Consider the following 18600-nt stretch of genomic DNA (forward strand, 5'->3'; position numbering starts at 1 on the left):
TCCTCAATGTGCCACTGTTCCCCTCCCCACCCTCGCTCTGCCCGCCCACTTTCTCCTCACTGTTCCCCTCCCCACCCTCGCTCTGCCCGCCCTCTCTCCCTCACTGTTCCCCTCCCCACCCTCGCTCTGCCCGCCCTCTCTCCCTCACTGTTCCCCTCCCCACCCTCGCTCTGCCCGACCTCTCTCCCTCACTGTACCCCTGCCCACCCTCGCTCTGCCCGCCCACTCTCCCTCACTGTTCCCCTCCCCACCCTCGCTCTGCCCGCCCTCTCTCCCTCACTGTACCCCTCCCCACCCTCGCTCTGCCCACCCACTCTCCCTCACTGTTCCCCTCCCCACCCTCGCTCTGCCCGACCTCTCTTCCTCACTGTTCCCCTCCCCACCCTCGCTCTGCCCGACCTCTCTCCCTCACTGTACCCCTCCCCACCCTCGCTCTGCCCGCCCACTCTCTCCCTCACTGTTTCCCTCCCCACCCTCGCTCTGCCCGCCCACTCTCTTCCTCACTGTTCCCCTCCCCACCCTCGCTCTGCCTGCCCTCTCTCCCTCACTGTTCCCCTCCCCACCCTCGCTCTGCCCGCCCACTCTCTTCCTCACTGTACCCCTCCCCACCCTCGCTCTGCCCACCCACTCTCCCTCACTGTACCCCTCCCCACCCTCGCTCTGCCCGACCACTCTCCCTCACTGTTCCCCTCCCCACCCTCGCTCTGCCCGACCTCTCTCCCTCACTGTTCCCCTCCCCACCCTCGCTCTGCCCGCCCACTCTCTTCCTCACTGTTCCCCTCCCCACCCTCGCTCTGCCCGCCCTCTCTTCCTCACTGTTCCCCTCCCCACCCTCGCTCTGCCCGCCCACTCTCTTCCTCACTGTTCCCCTCCCCACCCTCGCTCTGCCTGACCTCTCTCCCTCACTGTTCCCCTCCCCACCCTCGCTCTGCCCGCCCTCTCTTCCTCACTGTTCCCCTCCCCACCCTCGCTCTGCCCGCCCACTCTCTTCCTCACTGTTCCCCTCCCCACCCTCGCTCTGCCCGCCCTCTCTCCCTCACTGTACCCCTCCCCACCCTCGCTCTGCCCACCCACTCTCCCTCACTGTACACCTCCCCACCCTCGCTCTGCCTGACCTCTCTCCCTCACTGTTCCCCTCCCCACCCTCGCTCTGCCCGACCTCTCTCCTTCACTGTTCCCCTCCCCACCCTCGCTCTGCCCGCCCTCTCTCCCTCACTGTTCCCCTCCCCACCCTCGCTCTGCCCGCCCTCTCTCCCTCACTGTACCCCTCCCCACCCTCGCTCTGCCCGACCTCTCTCCCTCACTGTTCCCCTCCCCACCCTCGCTCTGCCCGCCCACTCTCCCTCACTGTGTCGCTGCTGTTTCTCTAATCAATGACCAAAACAGTTCTGGAGACAGGTAAGAATCAGGTGGAGGGGTGGGGGGGGGGCAGAGAGCGGGATGGTGAGGGGGGAAGGGGACGGCTCGGCGTTGGCATTTTGGGCATAATCAGCTCAGTCTGGATGCTGTTGGGGCAAACCCACCCAAATATTTCTCCCAGATTCTCACTCTGTTACAGTGCTCACCCGAGACCCCACATCCTATTCCGGAGCCTAGCTACGGTGCTCCCCCAGGACCCTACATCCTAGACCAGAGTATAGCTACGGAGGTCCCCCCACGATCCTACATCCTATACTGGAGCATAGCTACAGTGCTTCCCCCGAGACCCCACGTCCTATACCTGAGCATAGCTATGGTGCTCCCCCCGAGACCCTGCATCCTATACCGGAGCGTAGCTACGGTACTCCCCCGAGACCCTGCATCCTATACCGGAGCGTAGCTACGGTGCTCCCCCCGAGACCCTACATCCTATACCGGAGTGTAGCTACTGTGCTCCCCCGAGATCCCACATCCTATACTGAAGCGTAGCTACGGTGCTCACCCGAGACCCCACGTCCTAGACCAGAGCGTAGCTACGGTGCTCCCCCAGGACCCTACATCCTAGACCAGAATATAGCTACGGAGGTCCCCCCACGATCCCACATCCTATACTAGAGCGTAGCTACGGTGCTTCCCCCGAGACCCCACATCCTATACCGGAGCATAGCTACAGTGCTCCCCCGAGTTCCCACATCCTTTAGCGGAGCATAACTACGGTGCTCCCCCGAGACCCTACATTCCATACTGGAGCGTAGCTACGGTGCTCCCCCGAGATCCCACATCCTATACCGGAGCGTAGCTACGGTGCTCCCCCGAGATCCCACATCCAATACCGGAACGTAGCTACGGTGTTCCCCCCGCAATCCCACATCCTATACCGGAGCGTAGCTACGGTGCTCCCCCGAGACCCCACGTCCTATACCAGAGCGTAGCTTCGGTGCTTCCCCCGAGACCCCACATCCTATATCGAGACCCTACATCCTAGACCAGAGCGTAGCTACAGTGCTCCCCCAAGACCCCACGTCCTATACCAGAGCGTAGCTACGGTGCTCCCCCCGAGGCCCCACATCCTATATTGGAGCAGAGCTACGGTGCTCCCCCCCGAGACCCCATATCCTACACTGGAGCATAGCTACGGTGCTCCCCCCGAGATCCCACATCCAATACCGGAGCATAGCTACGGTGCTCTCCCGAGATCCCATATCCTATACCAGAGCGTAGCTACGGTGCTCCCCCCGAGATCCCACATCCTATACCAAAGCGTAGCTACGGTGCTCCCCCGAGACCCCATGTCCTATACCGGAGCGTAGCTACAGTGCTCCCCCGAGACCCCACGTCCTATACTGGAGCGTAGCTACGGTGCTCCCCCCGAGGCCCCACATCCTATACTGGAGCGAAGCTACGGTGCTCCCCCGAGACCTCACATCCTATACTGGAACGTAGCTACAGTGCTCCCCCCGCGATCCCACATCCTATATCGGAGCGTAGCTACGGTGCTCCCCGTGACCCCACGTCCTATGCCGGAGCGTAGCTACGGTGCTCCCTGGTTTTCCACACTACAAGGGGAGAGAAGCAATGCTCCACCCACCCAGCCTTATATAAACACTCCGGGAATGATTCCTCCCCTCTCATATCCAGACTGTAACAATAATATTCCCACACACTCCCTTTACCCGAGCAGCGATATTCCCCCTTCCTCCCAGTTTGTATTTAAGATGATCCGTACCCAGAGTGTGGCTAATATTCTCTCCTTTAAACTCCCCGGGTCCGGCTGCTCACGGAGCAGGGTCCCAACCAGCCATTCCCAAACTTTCCAGGATGGCAGTGTTGGCAAAGAGAGCAGTTTGAGCAGGAGACCAGGAGAAGGAAAGGGAGACCTGTTGCAGAATGTTTAGGGCAGGGGACATCCACCAGACGGTCAGTGCTGAGGGAGCGCCGCACTGTCGGAGGGTCAGTGCTGAGGGAGCGCCGCACTGTCGGAGGGTCAGTGCTGAGGGAGCGCCGCACTGTCGGAGGGTCAGTGCTGAGGGACAGCCGCACTATTAGAGGGTCAGTGCTGAGGGAGCGCCGCACTGTCGGAGGGTCAGTGCTGAGGGAGCGCCGCACTGTCGGAGGGTCAGTGCTGAGGGAGCGGGCACTGTCGGAGGGTCAGTGCTGAGGGAGCGCCGCACTGTCGGAGGGTCAGTGCTGAGGGAGCGGGTGCTGTCGGAGGGTCAGTGCTGAGGGAGTGGGCACTGTCGGAGGGTCAGCGCTGAGGGAGCGGGTGCTGTTGGAGGGTCAGTGCTGAGGGAGTGGGCACTGTCAGAGGGTCAGCGCTGAGGGAGCGGGTGCTGTTGGAGGGTCGGTGCTGAGGGAGTGGGCACTGTCGGAGGGTCGGTGCTGAGGGAGCGCCGCACTGTCGGAGGGTCGGCGCTGAGGTAGCGCCGCACTGTCGGAGGGTCAGCGCTGAGGGAGCGGGTGCTGTTGGAGGGTCGGTGCTGAGGGAGCGCCGCACTGTCGGAGGGTCAGCGCTGAGGGAGCGGGTGCTGTTGGAGGGTCAGTGCTGAGGGAGCGCCGCACTGTCGGAGGGTCGGCTCTGAGGTAGCGCCGCACTGTCGGAGGGTCAGTGCTGAGGGTGTGGGCACTGTTGGAGGGTCAGTGCTGAGGGAGCGGGTGCTGTTGGAGGGTCGGTGCTGAGGGAGTGGGCACTGTCGGAGGGTCAGTGCTGAGGGAGCGCCGCACTGTCGGAGGGTCGGCGCTGAGGTAGCGCCGCACTGTCGGAGGGTCAGCGCTGAGGGAGCGGGTGCTGTTGGAGGGTCGGTGCTGAGGGAGCGCCGCACTGTCGGAGGGTCGGCGCTGAGGTAGCGCCGCACTGTCGGAGGGTCAGCGCTGAGGGAGCGGGTGCTGTTGGAGGGTCGGTGCTGAGGGAGCGCCGCACTGTCGGAGGGTCGGCTCTGAGGTAGCGCCGCACTGTCGGAGGGTCAGTGCTGAGGGTGTGGGCACTGTTGGAGGGTCAGTGCTGAGGGAGTGCCACACTGTCGGAGGGTTAGTGCTGAGGGAGCGGGTGATATCAGAGGTGACGTTAAGGGAGTGAGAGATTGGACTGTTGATCTCTGTTGCACCCTGAGGTGGATGGTTTTGATAGTTGTGGGGAAGTTGTGCGGGTCTTCACATTATGTGGCCATCCTGACCTTGCCTACTTGTGGGATCTTGCTGTGTACCGGTTTGATGTCGTGTCTCTGTACTTAGAGCACAGTGTGCGTGTCAGTTTGGGTTTGTCTGTTGCCCGTGTGCGATGAGTGCGTTCTGGGCAGTATTTGATGTGTTCGCTGTGTTTCCCCTCAGTCAGCCTGTACTCCTCCATCTTCGGAGTTCTGCAACTGCTGTGCTTAATGACGGCCCCCGTGATTGGCTACATCATGGACTGGAAGCTGAAGGACTGTGATGATGGAGCGTTGGACACGGATGAGAAGGCGCTGGCAGCTGGGAGAAAGTAAGTGAGGGGGCAGGGAACGGGGCAATGACGTGAGATTGGTTATGGTGGTAAAGCCCAGTGCCTGGGGCAAGGCTGCCCAGAGGGTTTGGGTACATGGAGGGTATGAGGGAACATTGGGTAATGAGGCGGGGACGGGGCAAGTGGATCATTTTAAGGTCAACTGTTTATCGGGTGAGTGAATGGGAAGGTTTTCGGTTAGAGTTATAGAGTTGGCTTTACATTAGATGAGGGATCAGTTGGGTTACAGGCTGGGGATGGGGTAGGTTTAGGGGGGTAGAGTTGGGCTACAGGCTGGGGATGGGGTAGGTTTGGGGGGTAGAGAGTTGGGCTACAGGCTGGGGATGGGGTAGGTTTGGGAGGGTAGAGAGTTGGGCTACAGGCTGGGGATGGGGTAGGTTTGGGGGGTAGAGAGTTGGGCTACAGGCTGGGGATGGGGTAGGTTTGGGAGGGTAGAGAGTTGGGCTACAGGCTGGGGATGGGGTAGGTTTGGGGGGGTAGAGAGTTGGGCTACAGGCTGGGGATGGGGTAGGTTTGGCGGATAGAGAGTTGGGTTACGGGCTGGGGATGGGGTAGGTTTGGGGTGGTAGAGAGTTGGGCTACAGGCTGGGGATGGGGTACATTTGGGGGGGTAGAGAGTTGGGCTACAGGCTGGGGATGGGGTAGGTTTGGGAGGGTAGAGAGTTGGGCTACAGGCTGGGGATGGGGTAGGTTTGGGGGGTAGAGAGTTGGGCTACAGGCTGGGGATGGTGTAGGTTTGGGGGGGTAGAGAGTTGGGCTACAGGCTGGGGATGGGGTAGGTTTGGGGGGGTAGAGAGTTGGGCTACAGGCTGGGGATGGGGTAGGTTTGGGGGGTAGAGAGCCTGGTTACAGGCTGGGGGTGGGGCGGGTTTGGGATGGGGTGGGTTTGGGATGGGGTGGGTTTGGGATGCGGTGGGTTTGGGATGCGGTGGGTTTGGGGGGCGGTGGGTTTGGGATGCGGTGGGTTTGGGATGGGGTGGGTTTGGGATGCGGTGGGTTTGGGATGCGGTGGGTTTGGGATGGGGCGGGTTTGGGATGGGGCGGGTTTGGGATGCGGTGGGTTTGGGATGCGGTGGGTTTGGGATGGGGCGGGTTTGGGATGCGGTGGGTTTGGGATGCGGTGGGTTTGGGATGCGGTGGGTTTGGGATGCGGTGGGTTTGGGATGCGGTGGGTTCGGGATGCGGTGGGTTCGGGATGGGGCGGGTTCGGGATGGGGCGGGTTCGGGATGGGGCGGGTTCGGGATGGGGTGGGTTTGGGATGCGGCGGGTTTGGGGTGCGGCGGGTTTGGGGTGCGGCGGGTTTGGGGGAGGTGGGTTTGGGATGCGGTGGGTTTGGGATGGGGCGGGTTTGGGATTGGGCGGGTTTGGGATTGGGCGGGTTTGGGATTGGGCGGGTTTGGGATGGGGCGGGTTTGGGATGCGGCGGGTTTGGGATGCGGCGGGTTTGGGATGCGGCGGGTTTGGGATGCGGCGGGTTTGGGATGCGGCGGGTTTGGGATGCGGCGGGTTTGGGATGCGGCGGGTTTGGGGTGCGGCGGGTTTGGGGTGCGGTGGGTTTGGGGGAGGTGGGGAGGTGCGTTGCGGAGTGGAGTGAGGGTTGTGTGATGTTTCAGCTTGGAATGTGATCTTCTGTCCCTCTCACACGCCAACAGCTCTCCCTCAGCTGGAATTGATCTCCTTCTCCCTCATTTTATCCCAGGCCCAGCAGAAAGAAAAGGGACCGAAAGATTCAGAAAATCACCAATGCTACCCGAGCTTTCGTCTTCACGAACCTGCTCCTCGTTGGCTTCGGAATCACTTGCCTCATCCCAAACCTCCCACTGCAGGTACTCAACATCACTGAGCATCACTGGGCAGGCTGGGAGAGCGGGGTGGGGCGCATGGGGCATGGTTGTGTTTGATTAGGGCTGGGGCTGGGGCGGCTGAGGGAGAGGAGGAGTCGACATGAAACTCAAACTGAGTGAGCCCTCCACAAGTGAAGCTGCGGAGTCGGCCCACGCTCTGGGTTCGGCCAGAGACTGTGGACAGGTGCTCTCTCAGGGAGGGGTCCGATAGGACAGCAACCGAAACACTCCATTCCTGCAATTCCCCCACTCCCCACTCTTTTTCTCTCTCTTCTACACCCCCCTTCTACACCCCCCTTCTACACCCCCCTTCTACACCCCCCTTCTACACCCCCCTTCTACACCCCCCTTCTACACTCCCCTTCTACACTCCCCTTCTACGCCCCCCCTTCTACGCCCCCCCCTTCTACGCCCCCTTCTACGCCCCCCTTCTATGCCCCCCCTTCTATGCCCCCCCTTCTATGCCCCCCCTTCTATGCCCCCCCTTCTATGCCCCCCCTTCTACGCCCCCCTTCTACGCCCCCCCTTCTACGCCCCCCCTTCTACGCCCCCCCTTCTACGCCCCCCCTTCTACGCCCCCCTTCTACGCCCCCCTTCTACGCCCCCCCTTCTACGCCCCCCCTTCTACGCCCCCCCTTCTACGCCCCCCTTCTACGCCCCCCCTTCTACGCCCCCCCCTTCTACGCCCCCCCCTTCTACGCCCCCCCCCTTCTACGCCCCCCCCTTCTACGCCCCCCCCTTCTACGCCCCCCTTCTACACCCCCCTTCTACGCCCCCCTTCTACGCCCCCCCTTCTACGCCCCCCCTTCTACGCCCCCCCCTTCTATGCCCCCCTTCTATGCCCCCCTTCTACGCCCCCCTTCTACGCCCCCCCTTTCTACAGGCCCTTTCTACAGCCCCTTTCTACACACCCCCCCTCTACACCCCCCCCTCTACACCCCCCCCACACCCCCCCTGCACACCCCCCTTCTACACCCCCCCTTCTACACTCCCCTTCTCTCCCCACTCCTCTTTTTCCCCCCTCTCTTCTCCACCCCACCCTCTTCTCCCCATCTCCTCTTCTCCTCCCATCTATCTTCTCCCCCTCCTCCAACCCCCCTTCTCCACCCCCTCTCTCTCTCTCTCTCCCCCCCCCCACCACCCCACCCCACCCAGAGAAGTTGGTGTGGTCACTGAAGCTACAGACAGAAGGATATCTCACAGGATGCCGTTTTCTGGTTTTGACAGGGAGCCATTTTATCCCAGTGGCAGGAGTAGAACCTGACTGGAAGGAATTGACATGGATAGCTGGGAAAGATGGGAATGGGATGGGGACTGGTGACACCAAGGAGGTGAGAAATTGGATGGGATTAGCAACAGCAGACAGGGTGAGTGGTAACTAGACTTCCAAAGTATTGTCTCAGAGATAATGGAAACTGCAGATGCCAGAGAATCCGAGATAAAGTGTGGAGCTGGATGAACACAGCAGGCCAAGCAGCATCTCAGAAGACAAAAGCTGTGTTCATCCAGCTCCACACTTTGTTATTCCAAAGTATTGTCTTCTACTACACAACCCTCTCATCCCATGAACAAATTCAAAAATATTAAAAGAAAAGACTGGCTCTGAAATATCTTGGGGTGGCTTGAAAACGTGAAAGGTGCTATACAAATGCAGGTTGTATCTGGGTGGCTCTGACCCTGGGTTGGGAGTTTGGCGCATTTGTCCTGTGCTGCCACCTGGTGTCCAGTGTTCGCATTGCAGCAGCTGTTCAAGGAACTGTGAACAGCAACAGGGAATAAATAACACAGCAACATTCCCGATTCCCGCTCCCTGTGGTCCCAATCCCCCAAGGACAAGGCACTAGGAGACATTGCCATAGCAACAGGCAGCACCTGACGATGGAGGGCCCTCACCATCAGGAGGGGAACCTGAGAAAGCAGCAAACATGGGGCGTGGCGGGGGATGGACGATGTGGCCTGGACACACTGCATTTCAGTAGCACCTTCCACCACCTCAGATACTGCTTTCAAAGAGTGGTCATGGTTAGAATCCAGGAGCAGCAGCGAGATTCTGCACAGCAGGATCCCACAATCTGAAATGTTCACAACATTGATGGAGGCAAGAGAAACGGATTCAGTGTGAGACCACTCCCTACCACCTGATTGGCCAAAGAGTGGGCTGGGGGTGGTGTGGGGTGAAGTGAGTTAGGGGGGTGGGGTTCTGCAGGAGCAGGACTGCGCTCTTTACAAATCCTCATCATTGCTTGTTGTTGATGTTTGCAGATTCTCTCCTTCATCCTCCATACAATTGTTCGAGGATTTATTCACTCAGCCGTGGGTGGGCTTTATGCTGCTGTGTGAGTAACCGACCTCCCTTCATTTCATCCCGGCAAAACACACAGAGTCCAGACCAATCTGTCCCAATGTTTCTCAGCACCTTCCCAATCCCAATCCCAATCCTAGTCTGTCCCTGTACCCCTTAAATCCCAGTCCCATTCCCAACACCAATCCTAGTCTGTCCCTGTACCCCTTCAATCCCAGTCCCAATCCCAAACCCAATCCTAGTCTGTCCCTGTACCCCTTAAATCCCAGTCCCATTCCCAACACCAATCCTAGTCTGTCCCTGTACCCCTTCAATCCCAGTCCCAATCCCAAACCCAATCCTAGTCTGTCCCTGTACCCCTTAAATCCCAGTCCCATTCCCAACACCAATCCTAGTCTGTCCCTGTACCCCTTCAATCCCAGTCCCAATCCCAAACCCAATCCTAGTCTGTCCCTGTACCCCTTCATCCCAGTCCCATTCCCAACACCAATCCTAGTATGTCCCTGTACCCCTTCATCCCAGTCCCATTCCCAACACCAATCCTAGTGTGTCCCTGTACCCCTTCAATCCCAGCCCCAATCCTAATCCCAATTCTAGTGTGTCCCAGCCCCCATCACAATCCCAGTCCCAGTCCCAATCCCAATCCCAATCCCAGTGCCTGTGTGAAGAGTGGATTCTCTAGTGTTTTATTTGTGCAGTTATAAATGTGATGTTAATTGCTGGGATGTTGGGGGTCACTGAAGTGACTGAAACAAGTCACAAGGCCATACCTTTGTCACCTTCGCCGAGCTCCCTCGCAGTCACTAACGTTGTTTCTCTCTCTCCCCCCCCCTCCCCCCGACAGTTATCCTTCCACACAGTTTGGCAGTTTGACCGGAATGCAGTCACTTATCAGCGCTCTCTTTGCACTTCTCCAACAACCTCTCTTTCTGGCAATGATGGGACCACTTCAAGGCGATCCTCTCTGGGTAAGATCCAGTGTAAAGCTTCCTCTACTCTTTTAACCTGAAAGAAAATTGAAAGTAAATCTGCTCCCACGCTGTTCCCCCATCAAACACTTCCAGGACGGGGGACAGCAAGGGGTTAGATACAGAGTAAAGCTCCCTCTGCACTGTTCCAATCAAATACTCCCAGGGACAGGGACAGCACGGGGTTAGATACAGTGTAAAGCTTCCTCTACACTATCCCCCATCAAACACCCCCGGGGTAGGGACAGCACAGGGTTAGATACAGAGTAAAGCTCTCTCTACACTGTCCCTATCAAACACTCCCAGGGACAGGGACAGCACAGGGTTAGATACAGAGTAAAGCTTCCTGTACTCTTTTTAACTGAAAATGAAGTTCCCTCGATACCATTCCTATCAGGCACTCTAATTCTTCCCACCCAGTCCACCACCTTGTTCAGGCGATGTGTATGACAGCTATCACAGACTGTACACCAGTTTGTTTACAGCAGAGGGAACAGTTATATGAGCACAGCAAACACACTAGGTACAGTTACACATCTCCAAATGTCCCCTTTCAGACAGTCAGTCAACTCCAAACAGTTACATTTTCGCCGTTGTATACATAGTCTTTACATTGTGCAGATCTCCTTCAGGTATATATCTACATTGTTGTTGACTGTTCCTTTGAAATCTGCTTGATCCTAGGCTGATGTTCCTCCAACAGGGAGTATTGGGTCACCTTGTGCTAACTCTAATGCTGATCCACTTGTGTTGCTGGGGCTCTGGGGAGGATGTTTAGTTTGTACTCAGTGCGGTGAGGTCACTTCTTCTCGATCCCCTGCTTGCAATGTAGGAACAGCTTCCTCACTTCTACGTTGATATCTGCAGTTACAAAAATTTTGCTCGATCAAGTACACAAATTTTCAAGGAGATACTGCTCTACGCAGCTGCAAGTTGTCAACTGGATTGACACTATTGAGAGAGTTGAACGTTTGTACTCTGACCGGCTCTCCAGAGCTCTGTTCTAGTTTGATAGTTTCTCAAAGTGGTATTAGCTTCGTGTTATGATTTTGTCGCCCTCATCAGTTACTACTTCTGCCTTCTGTTGTTTATCCGCTATTGAAATGTGTAGTTTGCGTGCGACATGACATGAAGCTATGGGCTACACTACCCTCCGTGCCCTCAGCAGATGTGTTTCCCCACACAAGTATTGCCTAGTGTCTGTCCCTGTTGGATTTGCTGGGCTTCTTTGTGATTTTTTTCCCCATCGCCTCAGGCTTCTCACTCAGCAGGGGATAGCACAGAGATGGTGTGCGCTGTTGAATTTGCCAATCATTTGGGAAGGGGCTGATTCCTTCGCTGGTGATCTGAGGGATATTGTTACTCAGCAGTTCTGGAATTCAGTAATGACTAAGGTGTGCCCTCAGGGATTAGACAGTCGCAGTGGTTCATAGCTGAAGTCAGCTAGTCCACCTCCTCAAGGTCACGATATCAGACCACGGTGGCAAAAGTTTCAGCTCCTGTACGAAGTTAGGATGTCAGCTTCCAGCTCCACCTGGGAGTCCACATGGTGTACCCGGGATGTCAGATGTCATCAGCAGCTTGCTTAGCTTGGTATTCAGTACAAATACTGTGGTACTCTGTGTGGTTTATACACTAGCGGCATGCGGACATTGCTGCCTGGGCCAGGATCTATGACCGATTGCCAGTTGCCCCTGAACACAACTGAACGGGTCTCTAAGCCATTCTGAGGGCAGTTAAGAGTCAGCCACATTGCTGTGGGTCTGGAGTCACATGTGGGCCGGACCGGGTAAAGATGGCAGCATCCCTCCCTAAAGGACGTTTGTGAACCAGATTTTTCTGGTAATCAACAGTGGTTTTAATCCCAGTTTCTTTTTTAATTGAATTCAAATCCCAGCATGATCCAGGTCCCCGGAACATTACCTGGGTCTCTGGATTACTAGTCTAGTAACAGTATTGCTGGGCCACCGCCTCCCATGGTCTCTTTGCTCAGGTTTGGCCGATGACCTTGCTCAGACCAGACACAGTTCTGCGGTGGTTACATGGATATCCCTCAGCGTCATGTTTCTGATCCGAGGGATAATGACTCTGTTTTCTCAGCACAAGATCCCATCCCCATCTCTAGTGCCATTAAATGGCAGAGTGGACTGGATGGGCCGAATGGCCTTACTTCCACTCCTATGCCTTATGGTGTCTATGCCCAGTACTGTGCTATAACACCAGCATGTCTTTGATGCTTCAGGTCATCCTTTCATCATCACTTCCTGCAGCATTTAGAGAGTTGCCTCTTGTTCTGTACTTTTCTGGATTTGTATGAGATGTTTATCTTTTTAGACTCAGGGTCTCCGCAGGGTTGGTGACTTCCAGAGCAGCCAGGGTATTGCTTTTCATTGTATTTTGAAGTTTTCACAACCTTGAAGTGTTTGACAATGCTCGTAGGGAGTGCTGATGACAGCATGTCAGCCACATTTCTTTCGCTTATAGCCACATCCCAGGGATATCGCTGTCTTTGAAGAAACATACTTTGCAGATCATCCACAGGACCTTTTGGTGCTGGAAGATCACTGATGACCCCTTGCTATCTGATTTGATATTCTTCTGGGGCAGTGGAAATGCCAAACTGCATGTCCAGCCATCTCTGTATCATCTGAGCAGCGTCCAGAGTGTAGTTAGAAATTTGCTGCTTTCATCTAGCTTCACTTTCCAGTAACCATCCCTCACATTGAGGGTAGGAAAGACATCTGCCTTGGCCAGCCAAGGCAAAATTTCTCCATTGGTTGGCATGAGATAGTGCCATCTTTTAGACTTAATTGAGGTTCATTGGATTGATGTAAAAACTCAGTCTTTTCTGTTGCTGTTAACATAGAACAATACAGCGCAGAACAGGCCCTTCGGCCCTCGATGTTGCGCCGACCTGTGAACTAATCTAAGCCCCTCCCCCTACACTATCCTATCATTATCCATGTTGTGCAGCTAATCGAGCTGGGAGGATTTTGCTTAAGGTCTACTTTATGGAATTCCCCATATCTATTCTTCGCTTTGCATTACGCTCTCAGCTTAAATATTTGTCCCCATGCATGGTATAATTCTGTCATATATCTTCAGCCTTACTTTGGAAAGCTTCCTTTTTGGGTTACCATCTCGAATTTCTTCGTACTGCTCTGCAAAACTTAAGTGTTCTGTAACACACCAGTTTCTGCCTGACATTTCATGTTCATTTGCTGTTCTTTTTCTGCAAACATCATTTTAACAGTCTCAAAACACTCAACACCTTTAGATCTGATGATGCCATCCTGGTGTGTTGTATGAAGTGATTTTTTTACAGGATAATGGCCTGGTGTTTCCCCTTTAGCCATCATTAAAGGCTAGGTTTGCACATTTCTAACCAATCATCTTAATGCAAAGTGTTCCAGCCTTTTGCAGTCAGACCACAGCGTTTCAACACTGGAATTCTTCCCTTTCTTCTGTGATGCTCTGCTGTATTTACATTGCATCCACTAGGCTTGACCTTTGTAGCATTTTGGTAAACATTTCTTCCTTTCTCTCTGTTGTTCTCATTTAGCCTGGAATGCGTCTCTGCACAATGTAAAGTCTTCTCTGTTCCCCCATTAACACACTCTCACCAATGATTTACAACCTTGGAGATTCCTCATATGTAGGATGTCAGCTTCCAGCTCCACCTGGGAGTCCACATGGTGTACCCGGGATGTCAGATGTCATCAGCAGCTTGCTTAGCTTGGTATTCAGTACAAATACTCTCCCTCAACATCATTGGTTTTGCTGTACTCAGTATGAAACCTGGTCTGGGTCAGCGGGAGGCAGCTCTGAGACCAGAGGGAGGGGGCAGCAGGCGATTATCTCTCAGTTACCCTCAAACATGAGGCTAGATCTCCAGCTAACGAGGTTCCGGGATTTGCCCCCTTTCCCTCTGCTCTGCCCAGGACTGTAAGAGGGTGGTGCGCACAGTCCAGACCATCTCAGAAGCCAACCCTCCATCCATGTCCCCATTGACACAGCTCACTGCTGCAGAAAGGCGGTTAACATCATCACAGGCCCATCACACCCCAGTAACGACCTCCCACAACCTCCTCCGTCAGGCAGAAGATACAGAACCTGAACACACGCACCAGCAGGTTCAGGAACCGCTTCTTCCCGGCCGTTATCAGACTGTTAAAGCGACTCTAGCCTCAAATAATGTAATGTGCATTGTAACCGCAGCGGTTAGTACTGCTGCCTCACAGTGCCAGGGACCCGGGTTTGATCCCACCCTCGGGTAGCTAGAGTTTGCACATTCTACCTGGGTCTGTGTGGGTTTCCTCTGGGTGCTCCAGCCTCATGCAGTCCAAGGATGTGCAGGCTGGGTGGATTGGCCATGGGAAATTGCCTGTATGTTCAGGGATGTGTAGATTAAGTGCATTGGCTCTGTGGGGATGGTCTTTGGAGGGTTGGTTTGGACTTTTTGGGCTGAATGGCCTGTTGCCACACTGTCAGGATTCGATTCTTCTGTCACTCAACCACTCCCAACTGTGCCTTCGGCTTCCTGGACCCTAGGCTCTTAAATTCACTCCCTGAACCTTCCCCGACTGCCACTCCTTCCTTCACTCTCTTCGTCTTTTGCCCCTCCTCTTTCTTGTCTCTCTCCTTTTCTCCTTTTCCTTCTCTCCATTCTCTGTCTTCCCCTCTCTCATCACTGTCCTTCCTTGGCCACTGGTTGTGCCCTGTCTCTCTCTGAGTGTGCCCTTGCCCAATTGGTTGCAAGTGCCTTGGGGAAGAGATGTGTTTTGTTGATAATGCTGAGCCATGTTGCTTCCCTGGATGTTGGTGATGTTTACTTGTTGTTGTTTACAGGTGAATATTGGTTTGTTGGGAGTCAGTATGCTGGGGTTCTGCCTCCCAGCCTACCTGCTTTATTACAGACAGCAGCTTCAGAAGCAGAGGCTCCAGAGGGCTGAGGATGCCAAGCTCTTCATGAAAATCAATGGCAGCTCGAAGCATGAGGCCTTTGTGTAGGCCGTGAGATTCCACAATGAGACAGGACTCTCCGAGGTCAATGTTCATTCACGCTCCATCAACAGGCTCCACAGTTTCCCGATGGTGCTGACATCTGCGTATCATCAAACTAATCAACATTATTTATGGGAACAGGGAATATGGATTGAGCCATCCTCTCAAAGCTGGTGGCCTAAACCACGGCTCTTCTTGTGACTTTTGTTTTCTTCCTCTCAGTTGGCTTTATTTTACTGGGTGGGTGCCTGGATTATCCACGCGGAGCCTGTAGCCTAGTGGTCAGCATGAGCCCACCCAGGCCTGTATCCCCTCACCCTCCCCTTCCCTCTCTCTCTTGCTCTCTCATTCTCTGTGCCACTCTCTCACTCCCTCTCTCTGTCTGTCTCTCTCTCTCTCTCTCTGTCTATCTCTGTCTCACTGTCTCTCTCACACACACTTTCTCTTTGTCTCACTCTCTCCCTCTGTCTCACTCTCTCTCTGTCTCGCTCTGTCTCGCTGTCTCTCTCTTTCTCTCTCTCCCTCACACTCCCTCTCTCTGTCTCTTTCTCTCTCACACACACGCACCCTCTGTCTCATTTTCTCTCTCCCTCTCTCTCTCTCTCTCTCTCTCTCTGAACGAGGTGCTACCCAGGGAACACAGACACCCGCCATGTGAGTGACCCCTCAGTCCTGGCTAGAGAACCCAGGAGCTGTTAGCCCCCACCTGTAGGGCAGCCAACCCCCACAGGCTGAGGGAGAGGGAAAGGGGGCAAATCCCGGAACCTCGTTAGCTGGAGATCTAGCCTCATGTTTGAGGGTAACTGAGAGATAATCGCCTGCTGCCCCCTCCCTCTGGTCTCAGAGCTGCCTCCCGCTGACCCAGACCAGGTTTCATACTGAGTACAGCAAAACCAATGATGTTGAGGGAGAGGCTGGCCAATATAATGAGCAGGTTTTAACCCGAAGGGAACCTGGGCACTTCTGGGATTGGGGCAAGGTTCAGGGTGGGGCTCATTACCTGTGCGGACTGTTATTCAGGCGAGGACTGTGACTGTCCCTTGCCCCTTCGCCCGCAGGAAGCTAGCTGACTGACTCCAGCCCCCTCAGGGTGGGTGCAGTGGTCAGGCTGTGTTCCCTGAACTCTGTCAGCAGAGGGAACAGGAACACACGTGGCTCTCCGCTGCTCCCTGCTGGTGCATTCTGTAACTGGAGCAAACTGCATCTGGTAATGGCAGAGAGTCACAGGGTGAGGCATGCTCAGTTGAATATCTCAGGAACCGGGTAGCCGCTGCATTTCTGAGCTGATGTCCTCTTCCCCCTCGCCCCTCCCCTCCCCCCGCCTCCACCCTCCTCTCCTGAAGCTGCTAACTCCCCCCAGGAGGGTAGGGAGCAGTAGCTTATCAGGTCCTGACTACCCTTGTTCAACCTGATGAGCCCTCAGGTGTTGGAGTGTTATCAGGTTGCTCGACTATGAAGGGAATCACCATCACATTAGATGCTGTCCTGACCTGACACCCCTACAGTTGGCGTTAATATTAATCATACCCCACCCCAAACAAACCTGTCCTGTTGACCAAGGTCCGAGCTGCAGTGGAAACATTTCTAAAAGCAAACTGTGCTGTTGTGTAAGTATTAGGACAAAGGTCCCCCTGCGTTCAGGGCACTGCCCTCTAACCGAACAGCAAGGTATTAAAATGGAAGTGTCGAATCAAAAGCACCAGGTTACAGCATTGGACAAGCTCCTGTTCAAACCCAGCGTTGTCACAGAGTTACAGTGACAACATTACTGACCCTTATCTGAGTCCGTGCCCACAAACTCGGGCCAGGACAGGATGGACTGACCTGGACTCTGACAAGAACCTGCTGGAAGGGACAGCCATGTGTGTGTGAACACACTGAGAATCACTTTTTGTTTACATTGACACTGTGGCGATGAGACAGTGCTGTTTGTGTACAACTCCCTTCACACCTCACTGACAGACAGCACTGAGCTCCCCAGGCTTTATATTCAAATAAACTCTCTCCAAAACCCGTTTTGTTCTTCCTCAAAGCAGTGTCCCATGGATCAGTAACTCTGGAAGGGATCTGTCCCAGTGTTCCCTCGGCTGAGCTATTTCCCAATCCCAACCCTTTGAGAAGAAGGCCAACATTCCCAAGCCTTTGCGATTTCTGCTGTGGTATGACAACGCTGCTCTTTTGTCCTGTTCATGCTCCAGATCCCTGCCTCTGCTGCTCCCGGCTCTCAGCGTTGCCTGGCTTTGTTCAGTCCAAACTGTGTGAACTTTCACTGGTCACAGTTGACTTCTGTCACAGCATCCCCCACTCGCTGAGTCTACCAACACCAGTACAAAGCCTGAGCAAACACCAGCTTTACATTGCACCAAAGGGCAAACTCTTCATCCCATGCTCTCCGTCACTTTATTCCAAACCAATATCCAACATCTGTCCGAGATAACACAGTGTGGGGCTGGATGAACACAGCAGGCCAAGCAGCATGTCAGGAGCACAAAAGCTGACATTTCGGGCCTAGACCCTTCATCACCACTGCTCTCTCTGATGAAGGGTCTTGGTCCGAAACATCAGCTTTTGTGCTCCTAAGCTGTTGCTTGGCCTGCTGTGTTCATCCAGCTCCACACTTTGTTATCTTGGATTCTCCAGCATCTGCAGTTCCCATTATGTCTCCAACATCTGTCCCCTCTGCTAATGCCTTACCCTCTCGGTTTTCATGATCTCTTGTGCAGAATCTTCTTCTGGAAGGCCATATAGTACCTTCTGGAAGGCCATACAGACCACTTCTGCCAACCTCCCTCCTGCCCACCAGGCTAGCGATTCCCTCAAAATGTTCAATTGAACCAGACACACGAGATCCAGATCTGCACAGTGTCTTAGTAACCAGCTCCCACTCGTGTATACCAGCTGTCCTTTCCAGTAACGTACCAACAATTGAGAGGCTTCTCCAGGTTTTTTTTGACTCACTTTCCCAAATAATTGAGCCACATTTTTGATTTTTCAATCTACACAATTCCTGAATGTGGGAAAACTCTGCTTTGGTTCTCTCCTACCACTTTCCCTATTTTGCTTGTTCGTCTAAGACTCCCCGACGCTCTCCTGTTACTTTCTCCTTCCCTTTTTGCAGACTTTGTTGGAACCTCTCGTGCTTTTCCTTGACTGATTTTGTAAGGTTTCCATTTCTTGCTGGGAATTTATCCTCTTCCTTCAAACTGAACTATTGTGTGGTGTGAGGGTTTTGCCACAAAGGCTGGCTGTGCAGTGTTAAAGGATGGGACTCCCTTCATCAGCGAAGCAGTGACATTGTCCAAAGGGCCTGGGGCTCTGGTGATTCCCTGGACTTGATAGTCTTGGAATTGGAACAGTCTATCCCAGAGGGCAATGTGAGCAGGTTAGAGACATTAGTTAGCAGGTTCCCGAGATTAACGGCATTGAGGGATCTGGGGATAGTGAGGGAGAATGACATAGAGGTGGATGATCAGCCATAACTGTTTGTGTTTTTATTCTGGACGTTGTTGGCTGGGCCATCATTTATTTCTCATTTCTAGTTTAGAGCGAACCTCATTGCTGTGGGCCTG

General features: G+C 54.7%; 1 protein-coding gene across 1 annotated transcript in view; it reads left to right on the plus strand.

Annotated features, from left to right (window-relative positions):
- slc43a2b (solute carrier family 43 member 2b) overlaps nucleotides 1-17539 on the plus strand; it is a 37163-nt gene extending 19624 nt beyond the window's left edge. Inside the window, exons 8-12 of the mRNA XM_059655338.1 lie at nucleotides 4744-4891; nucleotides 6613-6739; nucleotides 9020-9093; nucleotides 9904-10027; nucleotides 14876-17539. Coding sequence (XP_059511321.1) covers nucleotides 4744-4891; nucleotides 6613-6739; nucleotides 9020-9093; nucleotides 9904-10027; nucleotides 14876-15037 — 635 coding nt within the window. The 3' untranslated portion in view covers nucleotides 15038-17539. The remainder of the gene's footprint in view (nucleotides 1-4743; nucleotides 4892-6612; nucleotides 6740-9019; nucleotides 9094-9903; nucleotides 10028-14875) is intronic.
- Nucleotides 17540-18600: the final 1061 nt, after the last annotated feature.

Source organism: Stegostoma tigrinum, chromosome 27 (assembly GCF_030684315.1).
Source record: "Stegostoma tigrinum isolate sSteTig4 chromosome 27, sSteTig4.hap1, whole genome shotgun sequence".
Taxonomy (NCBI): Eukaryota; Metazoa; Chordata; class Chondrichthyes; order Orectolobiformes; family Stegostomatidae; genus Stegostoma; species Stegostoma tigrinum.